Below are 22,075 nucleotides of genomic sequence, written 5' to 3' on the forward strand. Positions count from 1 at the left end.
TCTCTCTTCCTTGCTTCATTCAAAGACATGTGAAACAAGTCTTACATGTGTAGGCGTAAGACCCGGAAGCAACTCGGGCATCCGCAGCCGGATACTCAGAAAAGATATATTCACAGCAACACAACAGTCTGTATACGAGTATATTGTACACAGCTGAAGAAGCCGTATACATGCGCTTACTCAAGAGAGCAGATACAAGGTACACACTCTTGTACAAGTCAGAGAAGACATTCAGGAAGTTGTCGCGACCATACACCGCTTCGGGCTCAAAAGCTCAATGAAAAAATACTGCTTTTGTTTTGCTAGAAGAAAACGCGCAATGTCGCTATATTACAATGGCGTAGGCGTAGGCGTGTTGGCGGAGGCGTAGGATGTGGGCTTGTTGGTTGATCGCCGTAGAATGGCATGCAACGTAGCACAGCAAACACAAGGACACAAGAAGAAACGAAACACAGACGCAAGCGCTTGTGCTCCACGTTTCGTTTCTACTCGCGTCCTTGTGTTTGCTGCGCTACACAACATGCCCATTACAATACGAGCTCGATAAGCTTTATACTACGCCGGTCAGTTAACCGTATAAATCCCGCAGGCGCTTGTGAGCAATGGCACAACAGTCGCTTATGAACTGAACTGATAGTTTGTTTGGCAAACATACATTTTCTACTATTACAACGGATTCAACAGGCAATCATGACGGCAGTGACCGAGTGCTGTCTCGATAGAAACAGTAACGATGGTCAGGCCCCTGTTGCTGCACGTGCAGTTTTTCATTTCATACAATACGCCTGTGTAGTAACGTAAACATAGCTTCTCAGTTGGTCATAAGCTTCGACAGCACCGCCGTTGTCAGATTGTCAAGGTTAAGACGTACGCTCGCGTTGCAGGTAGTGTGTAAAAAAAAAAATATGGTGTTGTATGTGCCAAAACCACGATATGATTGTGAGGCACGTCGCAGTGGAGGACTACGGATTAACTTTGACCACTTGGGGTTTTTTCACGCGCACCCAATGCACGGCACACGGGTGTTCTTGCATTTCGCCCCCATCGAAACGCGGCCGAAAAGGCTGGGATTTGAACCCGCGCCCAAGGGCTTAGCAGCGCAACACCAAAGCCGCTATACGCCATCTCGGCTGATACAGGTAGTGTGTTGGCGTAGGCTGATAGTCAAGGGACACCAAAGAGAAGTATCCCATTAGTACTCTTGCACTCATCTGAAATGTACCCTGTATCCGTATGACTCGGGTATCCATAGGATTGGCACCCTGTATCCATCTGGTATACTGAAGAGGCCATTCATGCCGTGATCAGAGGCGTCCCGATCGTAAGCATAGAAAAGGTCCAAGAACGAACTACGGGTAGCGACGCCACCTGCTCGGTGCCAGTAATGCGTTTCTCAACAAAGGAAGATTCATTCAAATTGAACGTAGATGCACAGACTACGAATGGCGAAATTTCAGGCCTTTGCATGTAGTATAACGTCTAAATATAAGAACAAGAGCCGTTACCGCAAATTCAAAAGGAGACTTCTGGTCTGTTCTCTCTGCTAATAATTTTTTTTTCAGCCAACAAATTCCAAGCAGTTTCGAAAGAGTACGTTTATGCAGATTTAGAATTTCTCTTAGAGTCCAATTGAAAGTTGAATGACAACACTGCACAAATTCACCGATACTAACGAATCACGCATGCGAGCCATTACGACCGCAATACCTTTTGGATTCAACCAGTGAACCGATAAGGAACGACTGCGGAAGAAGCATTGAAGTAGACGCAGAGCTTTCACCTGAAACTTCAAATCACTGTATGCTTCTTTCTAAAGAAGCATGCAGTGACACACCGGGAAGTGTGCCGATGACCCTAGTAGGCTGCAAAGTGACAGGTTTCAACGGTCCGAAAGTATACAGGCAAAGTGTTCATTTCTATCTCTTGAGCTTCGCTTTGCGACCGCTCTTGTCACTTTGTTCGGTGGTTCTGAAAACTTAGGCAAACACTGTATTTGTTGTGTTCCGCACCGTGACACTGTATACACCGCACCCAGTGTACAGTACATCTTTCCTTAACGAGAATGACGCCCTTGCAATGTCAAGGAGAGAAAAAAATATGTTTCCCATGCAGTTCACAGGTTTTGGAGGCAACGTTAGCTTTGTACCAACGGCAAGGGTCACAACAGTTACTTCACAGTGAATAAAAAACAAAACAATAAAAGACAGCCGACTTGCGCATACAATCGCGCGTTCGAGTGGCCGGATTCATTTTCACTGCAAGCGGAGAAGACACCGACTCGCTATACTTGCACTACAACGCACTACTGCTTCAACACAACAACAACAAACATCTGTTCGTAGCATATGCAGCGTAGATATAAGTATATGGCACCTCTCTTCTCGTTTCCCTTAAACCACATCCTATAATCACGTACTTCTCTCGTCTCCCGTGCATCGCACACGGCCCGCCGAAACACAAACGACACTTGTGACATCGGAGTGGCCCAGACCTTCGGGCAGCACCGACAAGGCACACACGGAAGGTTCAATCCCACACGCCACGTTGCGTGTGCTGGATAACGAACACGCGCGTTTTTAGGACGCCGTGGTCGTGCAGGTATACGCGGCGCTTCGGTCCGTTATCAAATGCAAGAAACGGTTTCCTGCACGTCACTTCCGCCGCTGCCGGAAGCGGAGCGCTGTGGTGGCGACGAACCAGAGAAGCGCTAGAGAGAGCGAGAAGCCGCCGACGACGTGGAAGAGGCCTTCGTAGTCGCCGGACCCGTCCCGGTAGTGACCTGCAACGGCAACAGCGCGCGATGGGACGCCGTGCATACGCCAAGCCACTTGACCCGGCACCATGCTCAAGCCGCAGACAGCTTTTAAGTTTGACTCAGTTCCAGGTTTGAGCTATGAACAGCTTCATGGTACATTCGACTGGCACCACCGCGTTACCACGCGGCTTGCGGGCGACATTGGAGTCAAAGAAAGCATGCCCCTAGCCGAACGTTCAGCTGCTCCCAGTGCAATCGGAGAAGACACGTGACCGGAATTCTGCCAGATCATCCAACACCACCTAGATAGGACAAGGCCTTTTCACTCCGATCCGTGACGTTATGCTAGTGGCCTGACTGCCATGGAATCTAATGGGGCTGCTCCCGAGTAGCCAACAGTGATTTTGACGTCAGCGCTTTCGTCACGCCAGCCTTGGCAATGAAAATTCTGGACCAGTTGCGTGACGTAGTGAACATGCCTTGCGCTATCTAGATGGTGTTGGATCATCTCGGTCGCGCTCCCGAGGTCGAAGGCGAGAGCACCTCCGAGTGTTCTGAGCTGCACGGAGCACGGCGCTCCGAACGAACCAGACGAATGCGTTATGAGCAGTCGATCTCGACCAGCTGAATGTAAACGGCACCGCGAGAGCACTCGAAAGTGACCAGTCGAATGTACCCTTGGTTCCTCTTGACCGACGTCACTACCCTGCCACAGTGGAGCGCGCTCGGGCAAAGCTGGGGCAATGCGTCTGACGGGAATCACAGGTTGAAGCGTCGGCGTCAGCAGTCCGTTGAAGAGAGGGCACTGAATTCTACCGATTAATGTTACCGATACTGACAAAACTGTAATTTGTTATGTACGAGTTTCGCACGCTATATAGTGCGACTGCTTTCCCCCTTACTCGAATCAATAATAAACGTGAACGCGGAAGCCGTAGCTAATGAATCCCTTGCAAAGTACAAATGAACACAATGCAAAACGCAAGCTAAAAGAGCATGAACCACTTATTTTACAAAAGTGGACGAGGCGATAGTTGTAAAATTGTCCCAATTGATAACAAATGCGTGGATGTGACACAACGTAAACTAATTGTGATATACGTTATCCAGGTTTGAATTCTACAACGATATCAGTGGCATCAAATAAACGCAGGGTGAGGCACCTATTGCTTCTTCCGACGGAAAGTAATATGTATCCCCGCTGTACAACCAAATGTATATACATATGCTAAGCAACATAAGAAGTAGGTAGAGATGAGGTAATTTCAATGCACATAAAGTCCGAGGGCGCAAGAGAGTTTATGAGCAATAAGAGAATTGCCTGTTTTTGGACTTAGTTCGCCCGATGACGATGATGATAAAGCGGTGAACTTATCTCGTTCGACATGACACTCTCCTTCGTCAGTGGCGACCTATATGTACACGTATATGCGTAGCGAATACAATTAATGCATGCTTCTATTTCCACCGCAGCTGTATTCGCTTACACTTAGGTTCGCGTCACCGACGCTACCAACTTTACTAGTACGCACCGCCACAAACTGTCATACCAGTCAAATTACAGTGATCGAAGAGCGTACCTACTGACGAATGCAGTAACGCAGGAGACTGCGGCTAAATGGATTTTAGCGTACAGTTCCAGGAAGTAGGGACTAAGTAAATTAGGAGTCTGTCGCAGCGTCTTTCGGTGCAAAGTTTGGCAGCAGTTCCGTGAGGGAAGAAGTTGTGCCAAAAACGCGGCGGCTAATGAAATCACCGCCGTGACAAACAAGCTTTCTGTCATATTTTTAGGGTAGTCCTTTTTTTTTTTGATTGGGAGAAGCTGGAGGGCCTTCTTCAGCTTGCTGCCAACGAGGAAAAACAAACTGTCCTCTGTCTAAGTCTTGAGCATTCGACTTATAAATCAAGACTGCCACGAAGCTTCCGAAATTTACCTTCTTTGAAAGCAGCCATACGTTCTGCCGTCCGGCAGAGTGGTACACAGTGCGTGGCGGATTGAGTGATTGATTGTGTTCTATTCACGAATAAGAAGACGTGGAGATGAGCCCTGGGATAAGTTGAAAGGTAACTGACTGTCTATAGCGCCAAGGAAAGAAAATCGAGAGCGGCAAATAGTTAGGTGAACTACCTAACGAGACTAAGATTTTCGCTTATATACGATTCAGATTACTCATTCGCGGACACTTTGAAGCGGTAATAATGGCGAACACTGACGGAAGCGGTGACAAATGACACTCATGCACGTTATTGTTCCGACAATTTCACTCGCATCCACAGATCGCCTATACTCGACGACGACGAGAGACCAGCCAAGACGACCGCACCGAGCCTTACCGATGAGCGGAGGCCTGGAAAGGCACAGCGCCCCGGCGACGAACGACGTGACGCCGAAGGAGACCGGCAGCCGGTCCAGCCCGATGTGCTCGGTTAGCAGCACCGACACCAGGATCATGGTGCAGCCCGTGGCCCAGCCGTACACCACGGCCATGGCCACCTGCCCGGAGTACGTCGCGAACACAGGCATGGCGAACAGCGACAGACCACCCACGAGAAAATTCAGGGCCATCATGTTGCCCCGGCTCACGAAACCGCGGTCCGAGATCCAGCCGGAGCCCAGGCGGGCCACCAGGTCGGCTACCGAGTAGGCCGAGATGAGCAGCACGGCGTTTATCCGAGACACGCCGTTGTCCACGGCGAAGTCCACCACGACGGTCAGGTACGTGGTCATGGTGAACAGCACCGCGGCAAACGAGGCGCAGATCAGGTAGAACATGGGCTCCAGCAGCACCGACACGTTGCGCTGGATATTCGGCACGTCCGCGAGACGCCTCCAACCCGTCTCCACCCGCACGGCCGGGTCCGACGCCGAGGCGCCACGCTGGAAGTCGGCACCGCAGTCGGGTGGATTCAGCGCCGGCGTTTCTTCGTCCTTGAGTTTGTCGGCACTGTCGAGCTGGTGCTTCGAGCGTTCGGCGTCTTCCGGCAAAGGGTCCCGCGGAACGACCCTGTACGACGACGACGCCTTCCGCGGGTTCGGCTCCATTTGCAAGAAGGCACCGGCGGCGGCGTGCATCATGATGCCGCCGAAGAGCAACAGCGAGCCGCGCAGTCCGTATTGCTCGAACAGTAGCTGGACGAGCGGGGGGTAAACGATGGAGGCGAACGTGGGACCCGCATAGCTGATCCCCGAAGCCGTGGCCCGGTGCCTCTCGAAGTGCTGATTGATGATCACATTGTGCAGTGTGAGCAGACCGAGAGCGAAACCTTGAAACAGAAAAAAAAAAGTCTCTCACTGACCGGACCATCTAGGAATGCGCATGCGAAACCGAGTTGCTCAGCCGAAAGAGAACGTGTTATGTATACCTTGCACGACACCCAGGCAGACAATGAGGTGGATCACACTGTTGGCCCAGAAACAGAGGCACACCGCGATCGACGAGAGGAGGCATCCGCACAGCGAGATTTTCCAGATGTCGATGTACAGGGCGAGAACGCCTGCAACAGGAGCTGGAAAGGCACACGCGCGCCAGGTATTCAGAGAGTCTGCAGAAGATTTCGTCGGTGTGACACCGACGTCTGCAAAGCGAAAAACATGCCGCGTGCACCGTCGAAAACGTCATCCGTTCCCGTCGACAAGCACTGTCTCGGAGGTGCGCAGTTTCCCAAGGGGTGCGACCGACGGATATTCGTGATGCATTTTCGTCTCGGCCCGGTCAAGTTTCAATCGCGGCTGTTAGCCCACCTGACCATCCAGCCTATGCCTATTAAATAAACTCCAATCGATCGATTGATTGGTTGACAAATACCATAGGCCTTTGAACTCCAAGGCTTTAAGATTAAGTTTTGTAACAAATCAATAAGGGGGGATCAATAAGAATAGCACACGGAAAGTACGACGAAAAGAAAAAGAAGGAACGTGTAGCATACATGACCACTGCGAACCAAATATTATGAAAGTGCGGTTAAAGTTTAGGGAGCAGTTACCACGTCGAAATACGGATGTGGAAAAAATTACAACAACACGGGTACGAATGCGACAAAAGAAAACAAAGTGCACCCTTTCCCGATTGCATGCGCAGAAGAAACGGCACTGAATCCCGGAAATTCACCATTTCGCAAAATCTTATCGGAGCAATGCGAGCGCGTGCATATCTACCGGTCGTAAAGATGAAGACGGCGAGCAGAGTGAGTGGCCACGAGGCCTCCTCCCGGGACACGTTGAGCGTCCGCAGCACGCCCATGTAGACGACGCCGCTCGACTTGTACATGAGGGCCGAGAAGAAGTTGATCCAGCAGCAGCTGACCGCCACCAGCCAGCTGCGGGTCGAGTCCACCCCGTTCTTGCGCATGACCGCGTAGCCAGCCGCCATGGCTGGGCAACGGTGCGGTCAGCAGTCCCTATAGCTGCGGCAAGCCTGGACGCCGTCGGTATGGCAGCCGTCGCGTTTTACCTGCGATGGTAGCCGCCTGCGCGGCGTCCTACGTCAGCCGTGGCCGTCTGCTGCCGAACGCCAAGTCTCTTCAGACACACCACGCTCTCTCTCTCTCTCTCACTCTCTCTCAGGCGTTCCCTCCACTAACTTCGGCTTAGGGTGTCGAAATGCGGGTCGGAAAGCCGAGCTTGCGTTATACACCGAGCGGAGAAATCTGATTACACCGACGCGCTATTTTGTAGCGAGCGACAAAATAGCGGGCGGCTGGCCGCGACGACAGCAAGCACTTAACGTTCGAGGTTTTCTTTCGCTCGTTCTTTTCCTTATTTGACTCCTTTCTTTCACTTATTTTTATTCTTTCTCTCTCCTTTCGCGACAGCGCTCCTTGCATCGCTTGTTATCTCTCGGATTGTTCCGCGCACCGTCACGTCTCCGTCGATAGCGGCTCAAGCATGCGCAAGATTTCATTGCGCGCGCGGCGTTCATGATCGCCCAAAGGCCAAGAAAAAGAAGAGGGTGTACTGTCGCCACGGTGTAGCTTTAGAGTGCGCAAATAAAGGTAAGAAGGCTGTCCTTGCTTTTTTTTTTTGCGCACGTCCGCCAGGCGTTCGCTTGTACCAGCCTACACCTTGCAATTTGGCAGTGCACACAATCGCTCTCGCTCTTTCCTTTTTTTTTATCTTTGCATCTGCGACGCAATGCGGAGAATCGCCAAACAGCTCGCGCACGTCAAAAACTAGTGGCGCTTGCTCGTTTGCACATGCAGTGGGTATCGCGCCCGTTTATTTGTCGGCCTCCGGAACTGCGTCGCGGTAACGAACAGGTTAACGAATTTCAAGCCGTGCTGAAAGCAGCCGATAAACATTGTTATTTTTTTTGTGTGTGATTGTGATCAGCAAATGCAATGTCATTAGCCAACCATGCGCAGGTGCGTGAATTGACGACAAGGCCATGCGTGCTACATTGTATGCACCCCGTGATACATGTTGCCTTATTGGCTCGATGACAGTACCAGCGCCGTTTTTCTGTTATATATGACAAGTTAAAAAAATGTGGCTCTGACACCATTCTCGGAAGTTTAGTCTCCCGATTCGAACGAGAAATGTGGCAGTGCACACTCTTTAGAATAGCCTGCAGCTTGTAATAGTTGGGCGTAATGGAACGATTCGAATAACGCAAGGGCAAGCTACGCATGATTGGGCCTTTTACAGAGGACTTGTCCTGTAACAAAGGAGTAAAACCTGAACGAAGTGTTTTATCCTTTTCTTTTGTTCCTTTTGCCATTCCAGCAATACTATATATATATATATATATATATATATATATATATATATATATATATATATATATATATATATATATATATATATATATATATATATATAATGTATATACACGGCAAATAAGCAACCACAACGCGTAGCGACTTATACTTAGTCAAACCTGAGTAGATATTTCATGCAAGCGGCTCCAAGATATAAAGAGCACGGTACTCTTAAATTTGTAGAGCTCCGGAATATAACTGGATTCGTACCTTAATTTAGTCTTAAAAGTATATCTGGGATTCAAGGTTAGCAGTGTAACCATAATTACATATACTCTGTAAAAGCAGCCGACCTAAAACGACCGATATGTGTGCTATCAAATGTCTTCCGCTACAGACTGCCTTACTGTGACCTAATTCTGGACATTATTATCTTTCTGCTGGCCAGATTACAAGCTCTAGAAACAATAACAAATACGCCCTTTCGGGCATGACGCTCGGCTATCTCCGAAACTCACCTGCTTTAGAAACACGCAAGATAGCACCGTTCGTCAAGCGCGAAAACTGAGCAGACACAAAAGATGTTCCGGCGCCGCTAAAACTGGCTGAATTACAATCAGTTGTGGTACTTAAGTACGGCCGCATTAAGCTGTAGAAGGTCTGGTCTAGAGACTGCCACTGGAGCACGCATCGCTTTGAGCAACACATTTCTGACGTACAGAATTAACGGTGCAAGCACTGGCAGCTGGCGGGAACGGAAACGTCACGTGATCCGACTCCCACCACCTACATCGCCAGCGACAGCTGCTTTTATTTATTTTCCTTTTCTGAGCAGATGGTGCTGTGCAATGACGGACGAGACTGGTTCGCAATTCATTTTTGAAAACTGTCCCTATAGCGTACACAAACTGGAGCTTCTTTGTCTATTATTTTTATTTTTTTCCCGTTCCCAAAGACAACGCCATTACAAATAAGAAAGAACCAAACAAGCACAGCTAAGTAGCCATTCGGACATCATAAAGTCTCGGTGCAGCTTGAAAAACGAAGCAATAAATGTCTTATCGGTTGATTGCCTAAATGCGACGGAACTGGAAACGATGACAAAAATTATGTCTCGGGACTCTTCAAGATTAAAGTGAATTATTAAAATGATGACACAATGTGAAATGAAACCAATAGTCTGTTTTCTTGAGCACCGAAGAAAATTGAGCGGTAGCTTTTATGCCAAAGCATTCCCCTATACGTTGCATACCCGATGGTCATTGCGTTGCTTTGAGACGTTACGACCCATCAATCAATCAGTCTTTCCCGGCTCATACACTATTTCCTCCATGAATTTTTTTTTCGAAGCGCACGCATCCGGTCCAGTGCAGTCCCTCACTATCTTACACCCAACCATGCTGGAGTAATTACCTTCCTTCAGCTACCGCGCATCACTGCGCAGTCCGGGCGACGTCCCTAGCTTTACTGGGTCATATGTGAGCGAACGCAGCCACTCTCTGTCCCCGGCTCCGAGTGGCGCGCCTGTGACGTCACGAGCCTCGACACGGCAGCACAGATGCGAACGAATTGTGCGCGAACCAACGGACGCGTTCATCCTCCGCTTTCAAAACTCAAAACTGCTATTCAAAACTGCTATTCACGGTAAAGCTAAATTTGGATCCCCAGGGCTTTGCTTCATTTTTTTACGTCTTCACTGCATACCTTGTCGTGATGCAGAGAAGACGCAGTGCGGAATTACGTTCGGGAGATGGAGCGATCAGGCGAGCGGCAAAAGCAACGGGCACGGCGGCACATGCGCAGCTATAGTCACTGTAGCCGATCTGGATCCACTACAGAGCATGTGCTCATTAACAACCTGTTGCGAACTATACGGACACATCACGCTCGTTTTCAATTCATAACTGCCGTCAGAAGCAAAAAAAAAAAAGGCATGTGAAACAAAGAAAGGAACAAACACGAAAGGAGTGAAACATTCAAGTAGTTCGTGCGTACAGCTTGCCATCGAATATAAAACATGTGATTCACAGTATACACACAGTCAGAGCGTTCGAGACATCTGCCGCACACAATAGTCCATTCAGAGTCCTTCAATGCGGGAACTAGTACACGCCTCACGTCGGCCTAACCGACGATGCAAGGTATCATACAAACACATATAGCAGGGCGACACGCTGGAGTTCTGCCACCGCATTTTGAAGACTCGGACATTGCATCACAGTAAAAACGTGCCAATCAAGTATGGTCGCCTACGGTATTCGCCCGGTCGGAACTCGATTCTTGCGGGGGCTATACGCGTGGCAGGCATGCGGGGCTCCGGCCCAAGTAGGCGATGCAACCAGTAACGTACAAGCAAGACATCGCATAAATATGATATAGTCAGCGCCAGTAAAAACACCAAGAAGAGCACCGCGGCGATCATTGTCACGTGTCGAAGCAGAGCGGGGGTATAGTCTACCGACTCGAATCGCCAACCTGTGGTTGTTTCGCTGCGTGAGAAAAACTAAGTACGGCGGCAGCAAGCTTGCTTGCTCGTTTTCGTCCACAGCGCATGGAGGTGAAAGCACGCGTTTTGTTTACACAGACGAACCAACTTGTGTTCCACTGTTGCAACGAGGTCCTCCCAGCCGGTGCGGCATCCACGTGACTCGAGGCGACGAGCAGACGGCCCGGAACGAACGGCGCTGCGACGAAAAGTGCGTGAAAAAGGAACGAGGAGGACGAGGCGAACACCGCTTCCGGAGGAGACGCGTGACCTCTCTGCGTTGTCCGTGTCCGTGCGACCCAGTGACTTCTGCTCTGCTAAGCTGACGCCGCAAAGAAGAATCCCGGTAATTTCACGACGTTAACTCCCTGACGCTCACTACACACGTGACAAAGTATACCGCAGGCAAACTTGCTCGCCTTCGACCGCCGTGTGGCTGTTGAAAAGCACCTGCCTTGTCTGTACGCAGGGAGAACGCCGCCCTGCCTCACCGCTTTCTGCCACAGTGGAAAACGGGACGTAACGGAATCAACTGTTACTCGACTTCCGTCAGGGTAAAAAAAGAAAAAGAAAGAAAAAAAAATGCCTCACGGCACAGATGTCGCCTGTCCGAGATACACTTACGACAGATAATAAAGTAACAAAATAAAACACAAGAGAGAAAAAAAATTCATGATTGCAGAAAGCAGCTAGTTCAGATTATGGACCGTTTTTTTCATGGGCGCACCATGATAATGATGATGTGGCCAACCCTCGGCATCGGGTGGACGTGGCAACCACGCCCAAGCCAGAATGACGCATCTACCTGGCTCTACTGCCTACCTATTCGAGCAAAGCAAGGAAAGGTAGAAAAATGAAATATTGCATGTTGCATACGCAGTGGCGCCATCTATGGGCAGTCGGCACGCTGGCTTGGGCGAGCGCTCCGTCAGGCAAGAAATCAACGCTCAGCGCTGGTTTCTGGTGTTTGTTTGGTCTGTTTAGTGTGACGTGGCGTCTCCTACGTAGAAAGCGGTTCGGTGAGACGTACTGAATTGGTTTATGTCGGCATGGCCGCACTTTCTGCTGGCGTTGAGGCGGACGAAGCACGCAGCGCCATGTGTGCGCGCGTGTTTGAGCCTATACGATCAGCCTCGGAGATCAATTGTGTACTTTTGGAAATTCACTCACTAATGTGACCATATAGCAGTATTCTCCTTTAGTTATAAGTTGCGGTTTAGGAGCAATGAAAGATACGCGACGAACGTAACAGCGTGGGTACCGTTCTGCTACGGTAGAAGTTGTGCATTTATACTTTAACGACCGTTCGAACGGTTAGCTGTAGCTTATATTGTGTGACTACTTTGTTTGGTGGGCGTGGTTTCCATCCATTAATAAAATAGTCTTTGTTAGTAATAACAGCATACTTTACAGTGTGAATTACACTTGTCCATCAAAGCGACCGTTTACGAACTGCGCGAGCGTCCGAAACAGTGGTCGATGCTGTATTATAGATAGTATCTTTGCTCTATATAGGGCATGGTCCAAGCACGCGACGTCAACGTTTATAGATCTATAAACTTTGTACTGCATTATCATGCGAGGTCTTATTGCGGCCTTGGCCTGTTTTCTCTCTTTTTTTCTTTCGATCGAGAAAGAGAATGATAACCATTTTTTTTCTCGGTTTTGTTCGTCCTGTTCTCTACGACGCACTCACCCATATAACAAAAATTTTGTACTCACAAATAGTGGTCGCATGCTTTTTATGCGATCCTAGCTTCTCGTTTATTACGGCTTTACAGGGCAATAACGGCAATGCCGAAGCACATAGCTTACATATGTATCATGCTGGTTCACCAACTGCAGTGATTGCTGTGTTGAGCAGCGCCACCGGCCTCATACAGGTGGCTAGCGCAGACATATCATATTGATTTCAAGTCTACAAGACTTGCAATGCGTGATAACGATGCCGGAGTATCACAAATATTTGATAGCGCCTGGCGCTTAGATGTTTCGGGGTTGCCTTAGGTTGGCCGTACACAAGCACGCGCTCATACCTTTCAGTTCCTACGCCAAGCGATCAGATAGTGAGCAGATTTTCCATTTCCTGGCAAAACATAGACGCCGGTTCCCTTCGTTAAACTAAAACCGACACACCCAAAAAAGTTCACAACACATACACGCATCGCGGCTGATGATGCGCGTCACATGTTTGCGCCCCCAAAAGATATTTCCGAATACTGTAGTTACCGATGCACTGAAAGGCTACACACTGGTTCCCCGACGGCCTAGTATCAACGGACTTTGCGTAAATTTCACAAAGTACGAGCTAAGACATCTCGAAATCGTTCCACAGCACGCGATAGCAATACCTTTAAAGGGACACTAAAGGTTACTATGAAGTTAAAGTCATAAAGCAATGCTCTAGAACGTCTAAGGCGGCAATATAATCGCGAACAGAGCTTTCGTAACCGAGAAATTGAGGTAAACGCATGACACTATTTGAGACCTCCCCAGCGACAATCCGGTACTAGCCCGATGACGAAAGCACTCCTCATCATAATTTGTCACTAGTACTCAACTGCTCGTATTAAAAATATCATTTCAATAGGTTATAAGACGGAAGAAGATGCTACTTGTCCACTTCTGTTCGATTCTAAGAAAAAACATTTTGACATTACCCTTGTATGGGTGGTCGAAACGTTTCGTTTTCGCTCGACTCTGCGCTGCGCGCGCTTTGGAGTTTCAATTGGTTCGTTATCGCGTCGTGCTGCGCTGGTTCTGCTGGCTCGCGAAACTTGCATTTGGATCAAGCAGCGAGAATGCCACGTCCATGTGATGTCGTGGGATGCGCGAATGGTCCGCGGAACATGGCCAAGGGCAGTTGCAGCAGTGAATCCAACGTTACTTATCACTGTGTGCCTCTCGAGTGAACCTCTCCGTTCGAAGTGGTTAAGTGCCGTACCTCTGCCATAGCGCGTTGGCAAAGAGCCGAAAAATCGCATAGTGTGCTCGCTGCACTTTCGTCCAGAGGATTACGAGTTTATCGCCGACTTACTGAAGTTGTGCGGAGTGCCTTTCAAAGCAATGCTTTCCCGTAGCGCTGTTCCGTCTGTCTTGCCTGCATTCTCCGAAGCGCAAAAACAACTGCAGGTCGAAGACAGGGCGGTGAGTGCGGCATTTGGTTTTCGCGAAGGAAAAGCTACAAATGTGCGAATATCTACAGCCATGACATACAGTTGCCGTCGTAGTAGTACGCAACGACGCCGGCAGCGCGAGCCCTCAGCAGCAGGTCACGTTCATCTGTGCTTTAATCGCTGAACTCGAGCCCAGCATCGCGAGCCAATGTGTCGTTGTCAGCAGGTCACGTTCATCTGTGCTTTAATCGCTGAACTCGAGCCCAGCATCGCGAGCCAATGTGTCGTTGTCAGGGTCGTCCATTGCAACGAGCGTCAAAGTTGGCGTCATAAAGTAACGAACCAGCTTATCGACGCACGCTTTCTCTTCCGCTAGCCACCATAGTTCCGCTTTCGCGCGGCTGTCGGCTCCGTCTTGACTCTGTGTCTGGCCGCGCGTTTGTGTTTTGCGCAGAAAAGCCGTAGCGCCGTCTGCGGGCGCCGTTTTACTCGCCGACGGCGCGACGTCACTATGAGACCATGACGTCACCACTCCTCGATCGGAGGGCGGGTGATTTTAACTGCCCTACAGGTACGCGGACGCTTCGGAACGCATTTTCTCTTAAAACAAGTAGCTTCTTCGCATGAAACAAGCGTTTCAAGGTTTCTGGGACGGTATTTGAACCGTCCACGTTGACTAAATATGAACCTTTAGCGTCCCTTTAAGCGCGCCGCGCTGGATCGCACAAGCCAGAGAGGAGGAAAGGCTCGCCGCGCACCCTTTTTCCCTCGCCCTATGAAGAGGTCTATACAGAGAAGAATGGAAATCCAAAATCAAGAAAGGGGCTGACAGAATATTTCTGGGCAACGCTGCAGGCTTTCTATAAGCGTTCGCACCGCCAGAGCCGTGCCGAGGCCAGATGCCCGCCTAAGTGCAACACGGAGAGAGCGTAATTACGCGGTCGGCAATGCACCACCTTTCGGGATAATTAAGGTAAAGAAAGCTTCGCTTAAAACAACTTTCGTGACAGTTATGTCGCCGGCAGCAAGTTCACGTCCGTACCTAAGTGGAACACCACCGGATATAGTGACAAGAGTTCTTACCACTTCGGTAGTATACAGCAACGCAACATGTACCGCACACAGTAAACAAAAATTTGTGCCTTTACAGGTGCTTGTTAATCCTATGACCGACACCCTCACCGTTGAGGGGTACGATCCAATGAAAAAAAAAATCACTTTTTCTTTTCAGATTCTTGCGGCAAGTAAACATGATGGTAGCTGCGAGGGACGACAGGCAAACTGCATAAGAAAATTTAATCTGACTATCGCTGTAAAAGCTTCGTGTCGGCTATTCCGGTGTGCACCATGCTGGTCACAATTAATGCACAGTTTTTAATTACGGTTTCTCTCATCGAAGTTAATTTTTTACTGCCTAAAGGGTGGGCAAGCGCGTTGTTAACAGGGGAAACCAGTACCCGCGCTAAGGTTTATTGTGAAGGCGCTGCCCCCCTTCCAAGACACTTTTTTTTTTGGTATTCCGGCGTACGCCTGCTCTAGCTCGTCTACGGTATATACGAACACTTCAAACGAAGGAGCAGTGGGAGGCCTCTCTGTCCAGCTCGGACCTGACAACCCAACGCAGCCTGGTACAGCAGGCAAGGGCAGCAGCACAGGCCACAGGGGCACTGAAATGAGTTCTCCATCCGCCGCCCAAGTCTTCGACAACTACTTATTTCCCTTCGAAATACATGTTTCTACTACTACTACTACGTTCTAGCTAAAGTCCGCTAACAACACACGCGGCGACGTCGTCGACAAAAAGCGTAAACGCTGGATGCAGCGGGCTTGCAGAGAGAGCCTTTTACATAAATCATGAGCCCTGGTTCACAACGGCCATTTATCGTGAGCAATTAAAGCTCGCGCGCGCATGCCGGAAAGTCATGTGCTTTGACTTGCCCTGACAGGTGTCGCTGAATTACGGTTGCCCCTCTCAATGTAATGGAGGGTCGATAGGCGTAGTGGGAGCTGAGGGTATTCCTCGTACTCAACACGCGGGTCAGCAGCACACAATAAGATTGCTTCCCTTAGTCGGTGCGCGTGTCTTTTCGCCCAAGATGTGGCGACGTGCCATCAAGAATGCGCCGTAGAAAACCGACACATAGGCGTAAGAAACGGATGAAACGCACTCCGGATGGAGCGAAGCGTTTACACGGTTCATCCGCAGGGCGGCGCAGCAAGCGTTGCGAGCGCTTCTGACGCGGTGTGCCTTACGGGTCAAGTATTGTTTCACTGACTCTTCCACGTAAGTCTAGCGGCTTTGGATAGTAAACCGAAGTGCAATCGACCGCACAGCTGCACTCGACCACGGCCTCGGCGTCCCGCCAGTACTAGACAGTTAAATGTGACGTCGCGGTACTGAGCAGCCAATGTGCAATCCTTAAGCCCGAGATGCAAACAGCAAAGCAGTTAGGACAAAAAGGCGTTTCGCGTTAGAGGTATCGTGAGTTAGCTTGACAGTACCATACGTAACTAGTCGCGAAAATATTTCTGCAGGCAGGTAGTACGTTTGTAAGCTAATACGCAAAAAAGCGCATACATTCACTGAGCAGGCCGGGTGCAGGGACTCCTCGTCTTCGGTGTTCAATTCACCACTTCCACTGACCAAACTATACTGCACAACGTTCTCTTACGCATTCACTTTGCGTTTCTGTAAGAGCTAAATAAATCGCGGAAAGACAGCTGCTGATACACTGTCGATAACTTCACGTCCCATCTCTAACTTAGATTGAAAAATAGTTCGCACCCTTAAAAGTGAATAAGAGTGTGAGCACTATTGTGCTTCAGGGGGAAGGGGGGGGGGGGGCGATCCCACCGCTGCCACCAGTTTGTTGCACCTCAGGGCGATCCCTCCGTTAGCAACCAGTTTGTTGCATTTGTAGGCGATCCCACTGCTAGCGACCTGTCTCTCGAAGCTCCACCGACATTACTTATTGGGTAGCGTGGGGTTGTCGGCGAGCTGCAGGCATCCGGTAGACCATGGAGACCGAGCAAGGGCGAGACGACGTTTAGCTAGTGCGAAACTTGCACTGTTTATTCAAAGAAAATAAGAAGAGAATGAAATATGAAGTAAGGAGTACATTTCGGAGCCCCTTAAATAGGCTCTCTACAATCGTGTGGGCGGGATCTTGCTTTCGTCGATGACACGTGACAGGCACAGAGAGAAGGCCCTTCCTCCTGCAATACCAAGCACGGGAAGGAGAAGTCGATCCTCTTTTCGACGAATCCGGGGAGAGCGTCGGGTGAGTGACCTCTCCGGTAGCGTAGGGATGACGCCGCACCCACGGGCCCCGACCATGAGAGGGGAAGGGGATGACGTAGCACCCACGGGGCCCTTGGCGTCCGGCGATACCTAATAGCACGAAGGCGTCTGTGCGCGACAATACTATTCACTCCCTCTCTTTGGTGCATTTGGTCACAAAATCTACATTTTCCTGATTTACACTCTTATTAAGGGTGTAAATTGTAAGGGTCTGAGTTATAGACAAATTTACGCTATTATTCACTTTAACCTGCGTAAATTGTCTTACCGTGTACTTATTACCTTACCAGGAACACTTGACCGCGCTAGAGACGGGTCAAAACGCGTATAACACGAGTGCACGGGTTGTTTTATGCGTTTCCGCCCCGTCTATACAGTCTTAGAAGAACGTACACCCTTTGGGCCTTGTCCCACAACAATGATCGCCAGCTGTCTTGACCGCACTTCCTTTCTTCAACGTTGCGATCCCGGTGATTCCAAGCCACGAACGGCTTGCGCGTTATCAGCGCGACACAGCGTTTTGGACGGGGAAGTAGCGAGCGCCGAGTTTTCTAGAAAGGAAACGCAAGCAAGGCGGATGACGATTGTCGTTGTGGGGCAAGATAAGCCCCAAAGTGTGCAAACTTTCATGAGAGTGTATAGCGCTGTCAAGTGTTTTCGATATACGTGACGACCTAGTTCAAGATATTGCTCCTTCCGTGCCTCCTCTGAATGCAAGTGCAAGTCGTACCCGCCATATAAATAGCAAGATGTGTTCACCGCTACCACCGCATTTATTTTGACCCAGTCAACATCACATTATTCTTATCAATATCATGGAGCAAACTCGCATGACGAAGCAGCTCGCCTCGCACCCCCCCCCCTTCCCATCTACCCAGGCTCCTACCGTTATTGCAAAGCGGTTGGCGGGGAACAACAGGACCAGAAAACCGAAAATGCAAGAGCGTACACAATATATGGACAGGGTTATCAGGGTATACAAAAAGATTAGTATAGGCGCACGACACTGAAGATACTGAAGCAGGGTGTTTACCAACCGGGAAAACAGGGAGTTCTCAGGGATTTTGAATAATTTGGAAATACTCAGGTAAAACTCAGGGAATTTGTGCTTCTATCAATGAATATTAGCTGCAGTTTTATTGAAAGGCAACTAAAGTCGCGCTAATGCTGGTTCGAGTAACTGAGAGGAATCGTAACGAATCGTCTTTGACGTCGGTGGAGGAGTTGCCAGCGTACAGTCAACGAACGATTTTTCGGACGCGGGAGTTTTGGGACATGCCCGAGAATTCGGACCGCGTCGTGGCGCCGCCACGTACACCAGTCAATGTATAAGAACGTCTTAAACTTCGCACGCAATAACTCTTCGCCATCCGATCTTCCGTACTTTGTGCCGTGATCGCAGGTCCGAAAAGGCTTTAATCAAAGCCATCACCGCTGCCATTTTGATTATCTTGCCGCCTCGGACTGGCGCTCTCGCACGCAGATCCGCTGGCAGCTGTAGCCACCACCGCGGCAACGTTACGCCTAACTGCTTCGACGTTCGCTGAAGTTTCTTTCCGTTCGGTGCCACGTTTTTTATTAACATAATTCGCCGCTGTCAGCAATGGCACCGACTCCCCTTTTGTAATCCTCGCGATTGGCTTCGAAACTCGGAAAGCACGACGTGTTGCATAATGCTGTTTCCCGAAAGTCAGCTTCGCCTCAATACAGAAATGTTACGCAATGAAGCACACGCAAAGTATTGCCGCGAAGCTTAACGAGCGTGGGAAGGGGCAGTTGTGACGGGGCACATTATGTAGTCCTTAGTTATACACGCGTGCACACACAATCTCCTGTTACAGTTCGAGCATCCATACGCCTAATAAGTGTGCAGGCAGGCCTTCAGATCTTTTTCGGACGTGCCTGTGGCGATTTGAGCCCTTAAGGGCAGTAAAAGACATGCATTCATTTGTTCGGACTGCCCGATTTTTCGGAGGTTTTCGTGGCCCCTAGGGAGTCTGAAAAATCGGACGTTTACTATACAGCTGACTAAGAGGATGCTTCAAATTGTCCGTGGGGCGAGCACGCGGCGGAAGGAGGACGAGAACAGAAAGTACCGACGAATTGAGGAATGAACGGGAACGGAAGTGTGCCGCTGCTTCTTTGGAGGAGCTTGAGCTAAATAAAAAACAGTGTTGGCTGACGACGAGATGCAGGTGTTCCTCATCGAAACCAAAATAAACTCTTTAAAGCAGTGAAACGCAACGCTGAAGTGTTGTGCGCAGGCTGAGAGTATGTCAGCACAGTTGAGGTTGACTTTCCAGCTGCTGAGAGAACCTCACTTGTGACAAAGTTCGGGTCTCATACCAATGATCTTACTATCAGTTGATAGAAATAGATCATATTCGAAAATATTTGCTTCTGTATGCATTTCTTTTTATTGGTACTTGAAAATGATCTACTCGATTTGCAATGGGCTTTATACCAGTTTTCTTCAAAGATGTTTTATTCGCTGCGTATTTTACTAACAGCTCGCTTTTGTTTTCGTTTTTAACAAAATAAACACTTATTATTTAAACTGGGCTGTCTTTTTTTTATTGTTTAACATGTTTACTGGAGAGTGACAGCATCGGGCGAGATTGTGTCAGCCCGTCTTGACATAAAACAAAGTTATGCGTCACTCAGGCAATTTTGCAAAGGCAATCGGGGAAAACCTAGAAAACTCAGAGAATTTGGAAATGTCAACTTGGTAGACATCCTGTGAAGCTAACTCAGTAACTCCGTAATACTTAAGAGTAACCTCTCCCTCCGTAGCTCCTATTAGAAATATTCGGTATAGTCGTAGGCCATTTTTCTCGAACGTTCGTATTCGATTACAATGTTTCACTACTCGAACACCCTTGTATACTAATTAATAAACACGGCGTATCTATTTGTCATTCGAATAATTACCTTCATTTAGGTAATGCACCTGAAAAGGCGGAACTGCGTTATGCGCCAGAAACGATCGCTGTACGGATGTTCGAATTGAAAGAAGAAAAAGCAGACAGTATACCGCCAACCCAGCCTCTTAACTAAGTTTCGCCTTTAATATACTTGTAATCACATTGCTACTATTCTCTCACTGTTTTCTTATCACTCAACCAACACTTCGTTCGCAAATATGCCTTTGTGGGTATGTGCCCAATACCTAGAATCATCATCAACAACTAAGACAGTGACGCTTCTCGATCGAGTACATGCTTTGGCTTCCCGAGTCACTCACCGCGCCAGCCAAGTACGAGACCAAACCGCTGCCCCTATTATGCCAGCATACCCCCATGGAAACATGCCAGCACTAGGAGAGGGGGGAAAACGGAGAGGTGATGGCGAATGTGTTTACGGCAGAAGATCCCCATACCACAGTTTAGACAGTGCTTCGACTTGGAGGGTTGCCAGCGACCGGAGAAACAGCGGGAAACTGTACAGAAGTCCCCGATCGCTTAAATCGTCTTCTGCACGTGCCAAAAGACGGATGAAATTACAACATCCAGACGAGCGCCGACACTGTATCCACATATGCGTGCTAATAGCAGTCGCGCACTGATTTATTGTTTGATTGCACAAAAGGGATGTGACTGTACATTCTGGCTCGAAACACCACACATGCTGGCCGCTTGGGAGAACATATGATGATGATGTTCTTTAGCTACGGCACGTACTCACAAAAGGCCAAGAAACGGGAGGCGGGAGGAAATGTAAAATACACAAGTACTCTAAGCGTCCAGAAAAGAAAATTGCGATAACAAAGACGAAAAAAATAATAATAATAAACTAAGGGTATCACGCGATTTGGCAGTCAAGCTAACAAAGTCCGCAGCGCGAACAAACAGTAGCGATGGTGGGCAACATTTTCTTCGCCGTATGACGAGTGTGAATCAAAACACGAAAATAAGCTGGCCTAACGACGACGCGATAACGACGACGACTTGAAGGCGGCCATCGTCCTCGGCGTAGCGGAACGGACGAATTGACGGACAAGACAAACGTAGTTTATACCTTTAAACCGGTAAAAAAGAAAGCAGTGGCAAGGGGGGGTTACGCGTTGAAACCACGATGTGATAATAATACACACCATAGTGGAGGACTGCAGAACAATTTGGATCACCAGGGGTTCTTTAATGTGCACCTAAATCTAAGTACACGGGTGTTCGAGACCGCATTTCGACCCCATCGACATGCGGTCGCCGAGGCCGGGATTCGATCCTGCGACCTCGTGCTTAGCAGCCCAACACTACAGCCGCTAAGCAACCACGGCGGTAGCATTAAACTGTACTTTCGCAGTAAAACTATTTTTGCAGTATAGTGGAGCGGTCACGAAGGAGCAGTACCAGAGCTGCTCCTTAGCTTTGTAACAGCTGCCATCCTTCGCCATGCATAAACCTCTGTATATGCAACTCGCTGAGGGGCGGAGTGCCCTATATAGAAGAAATTCACCGTGAAACTTCGGGCCTGCACGCTATACGATTGATCATGTTGGATTAATGAGTCGTGCTAAAACCGGGGCTATACGCAAGCCACCCACTTGACTGCCATCTGTGGATCTATGGTCCGCACCATAGATCCATGTTGGACTTCATCGAACACAACTTATAGATGACATGGATGCTTCGCACGTTTTATGCCGCAGGGCAAACTTTCGAATAAAAATTCACGAGCTATTCCACTCTGTAAATGTGGACGACCAGCGAAGCTGTTGAAAA

At 49.0% G+C, this 22,075-nt stretch overlaps 2 protein-coding genes across 5 annotated transcripts in view; both read right to left on the reverse strand.

Annotated features, from left to right (window-relative positions):
* The window catches only part of LOC135914096 (monocarboxylate transporter 12-like), a 58,599-nt gene that overhangs the window by 16,356 nt on the left and 20,168 nt on the right, over nt 1-22,075 (reverse strand). The gene's annotated exons all lie outside the window — the stretch shown is intronic.
* Nucleotides 127-11,528, reverse strand: LOC135914107 (monocarboxylate transporter 12-like). Of its 3 annotated transcripts, none has more exons than XM_065446867.2 (5): nt 8,971-11,528; nt 6,912-7,222; nt 6,119-6,262; nt 5,090-6,019; nt 127-2,779 (listed from the first exon to the last, which is right to left on the reverse strand). In XM_065446867.2, exons 2-5 carry the CDS (start codon nt 7,123-7,125, stop codon nt 2,652-2,654), a joined length of 1,416 nt encoding a protein of 471 aa, XP_065302939.2. In that variant the 5' UTR covers nt 7,126-7,222; nt 8,971-11,528; the 3' UTR covers nt 127-2,651. The 3 variants fall into 3 exon arrangements, with proteins under 3 accessions (XP_065302939.2, XP_070391535.1, XP_070391534.1); XM_070535434.1 differs by having other exon boundaries at nt 11,047-11,527; XM_070535433.1 differs by having other exon boundaries at nt 11,043-11,527.

This window comes from Dermacentor albipictus, chromosome 3 (assembly GCF_038994185.2).
Source record: "Dermacentor albipictus isolate Rhodes 1998 colony chromosome 3, USDA_Dalb.pri_finalv2, whole genome shotgun sequence".
NCBI classification, from domain to species: Eukaryota; Metazoa; Arthropoda; class Arachnida; order Ixodida; family Ixodidae; genus Dermacentor; species Dermacentor albipictus.

What these genes read in the sequence shown, in the direction of transcription:
- LOC135914107 (XM_065446867.2), bottom strand. Translation starts at nt 7,125, where the DNA reads ATGGCGGCTGGCTACGCGGTCATGCGCAAGAACGGGGTGGACTCGACC. An exon ending in CGTCTTCATCTTTACGACCG is followed by an intron (nt 6,263 to 6,911) that starts GTAGATATGCAC and finishes GTGCCTTTCCAG; the next exon opens with CTCCTGTTGCAGGCGTTCTC. An exon ending in CTGCCTGGGTGTCGTGCAAG is followed by an intron (nt 6,020 to 6,118) that starts GTATACATAACA and finishes TTCTGTTTCAAG; the next exon opens with GTTTCGCTCTCGGTCTGCTC.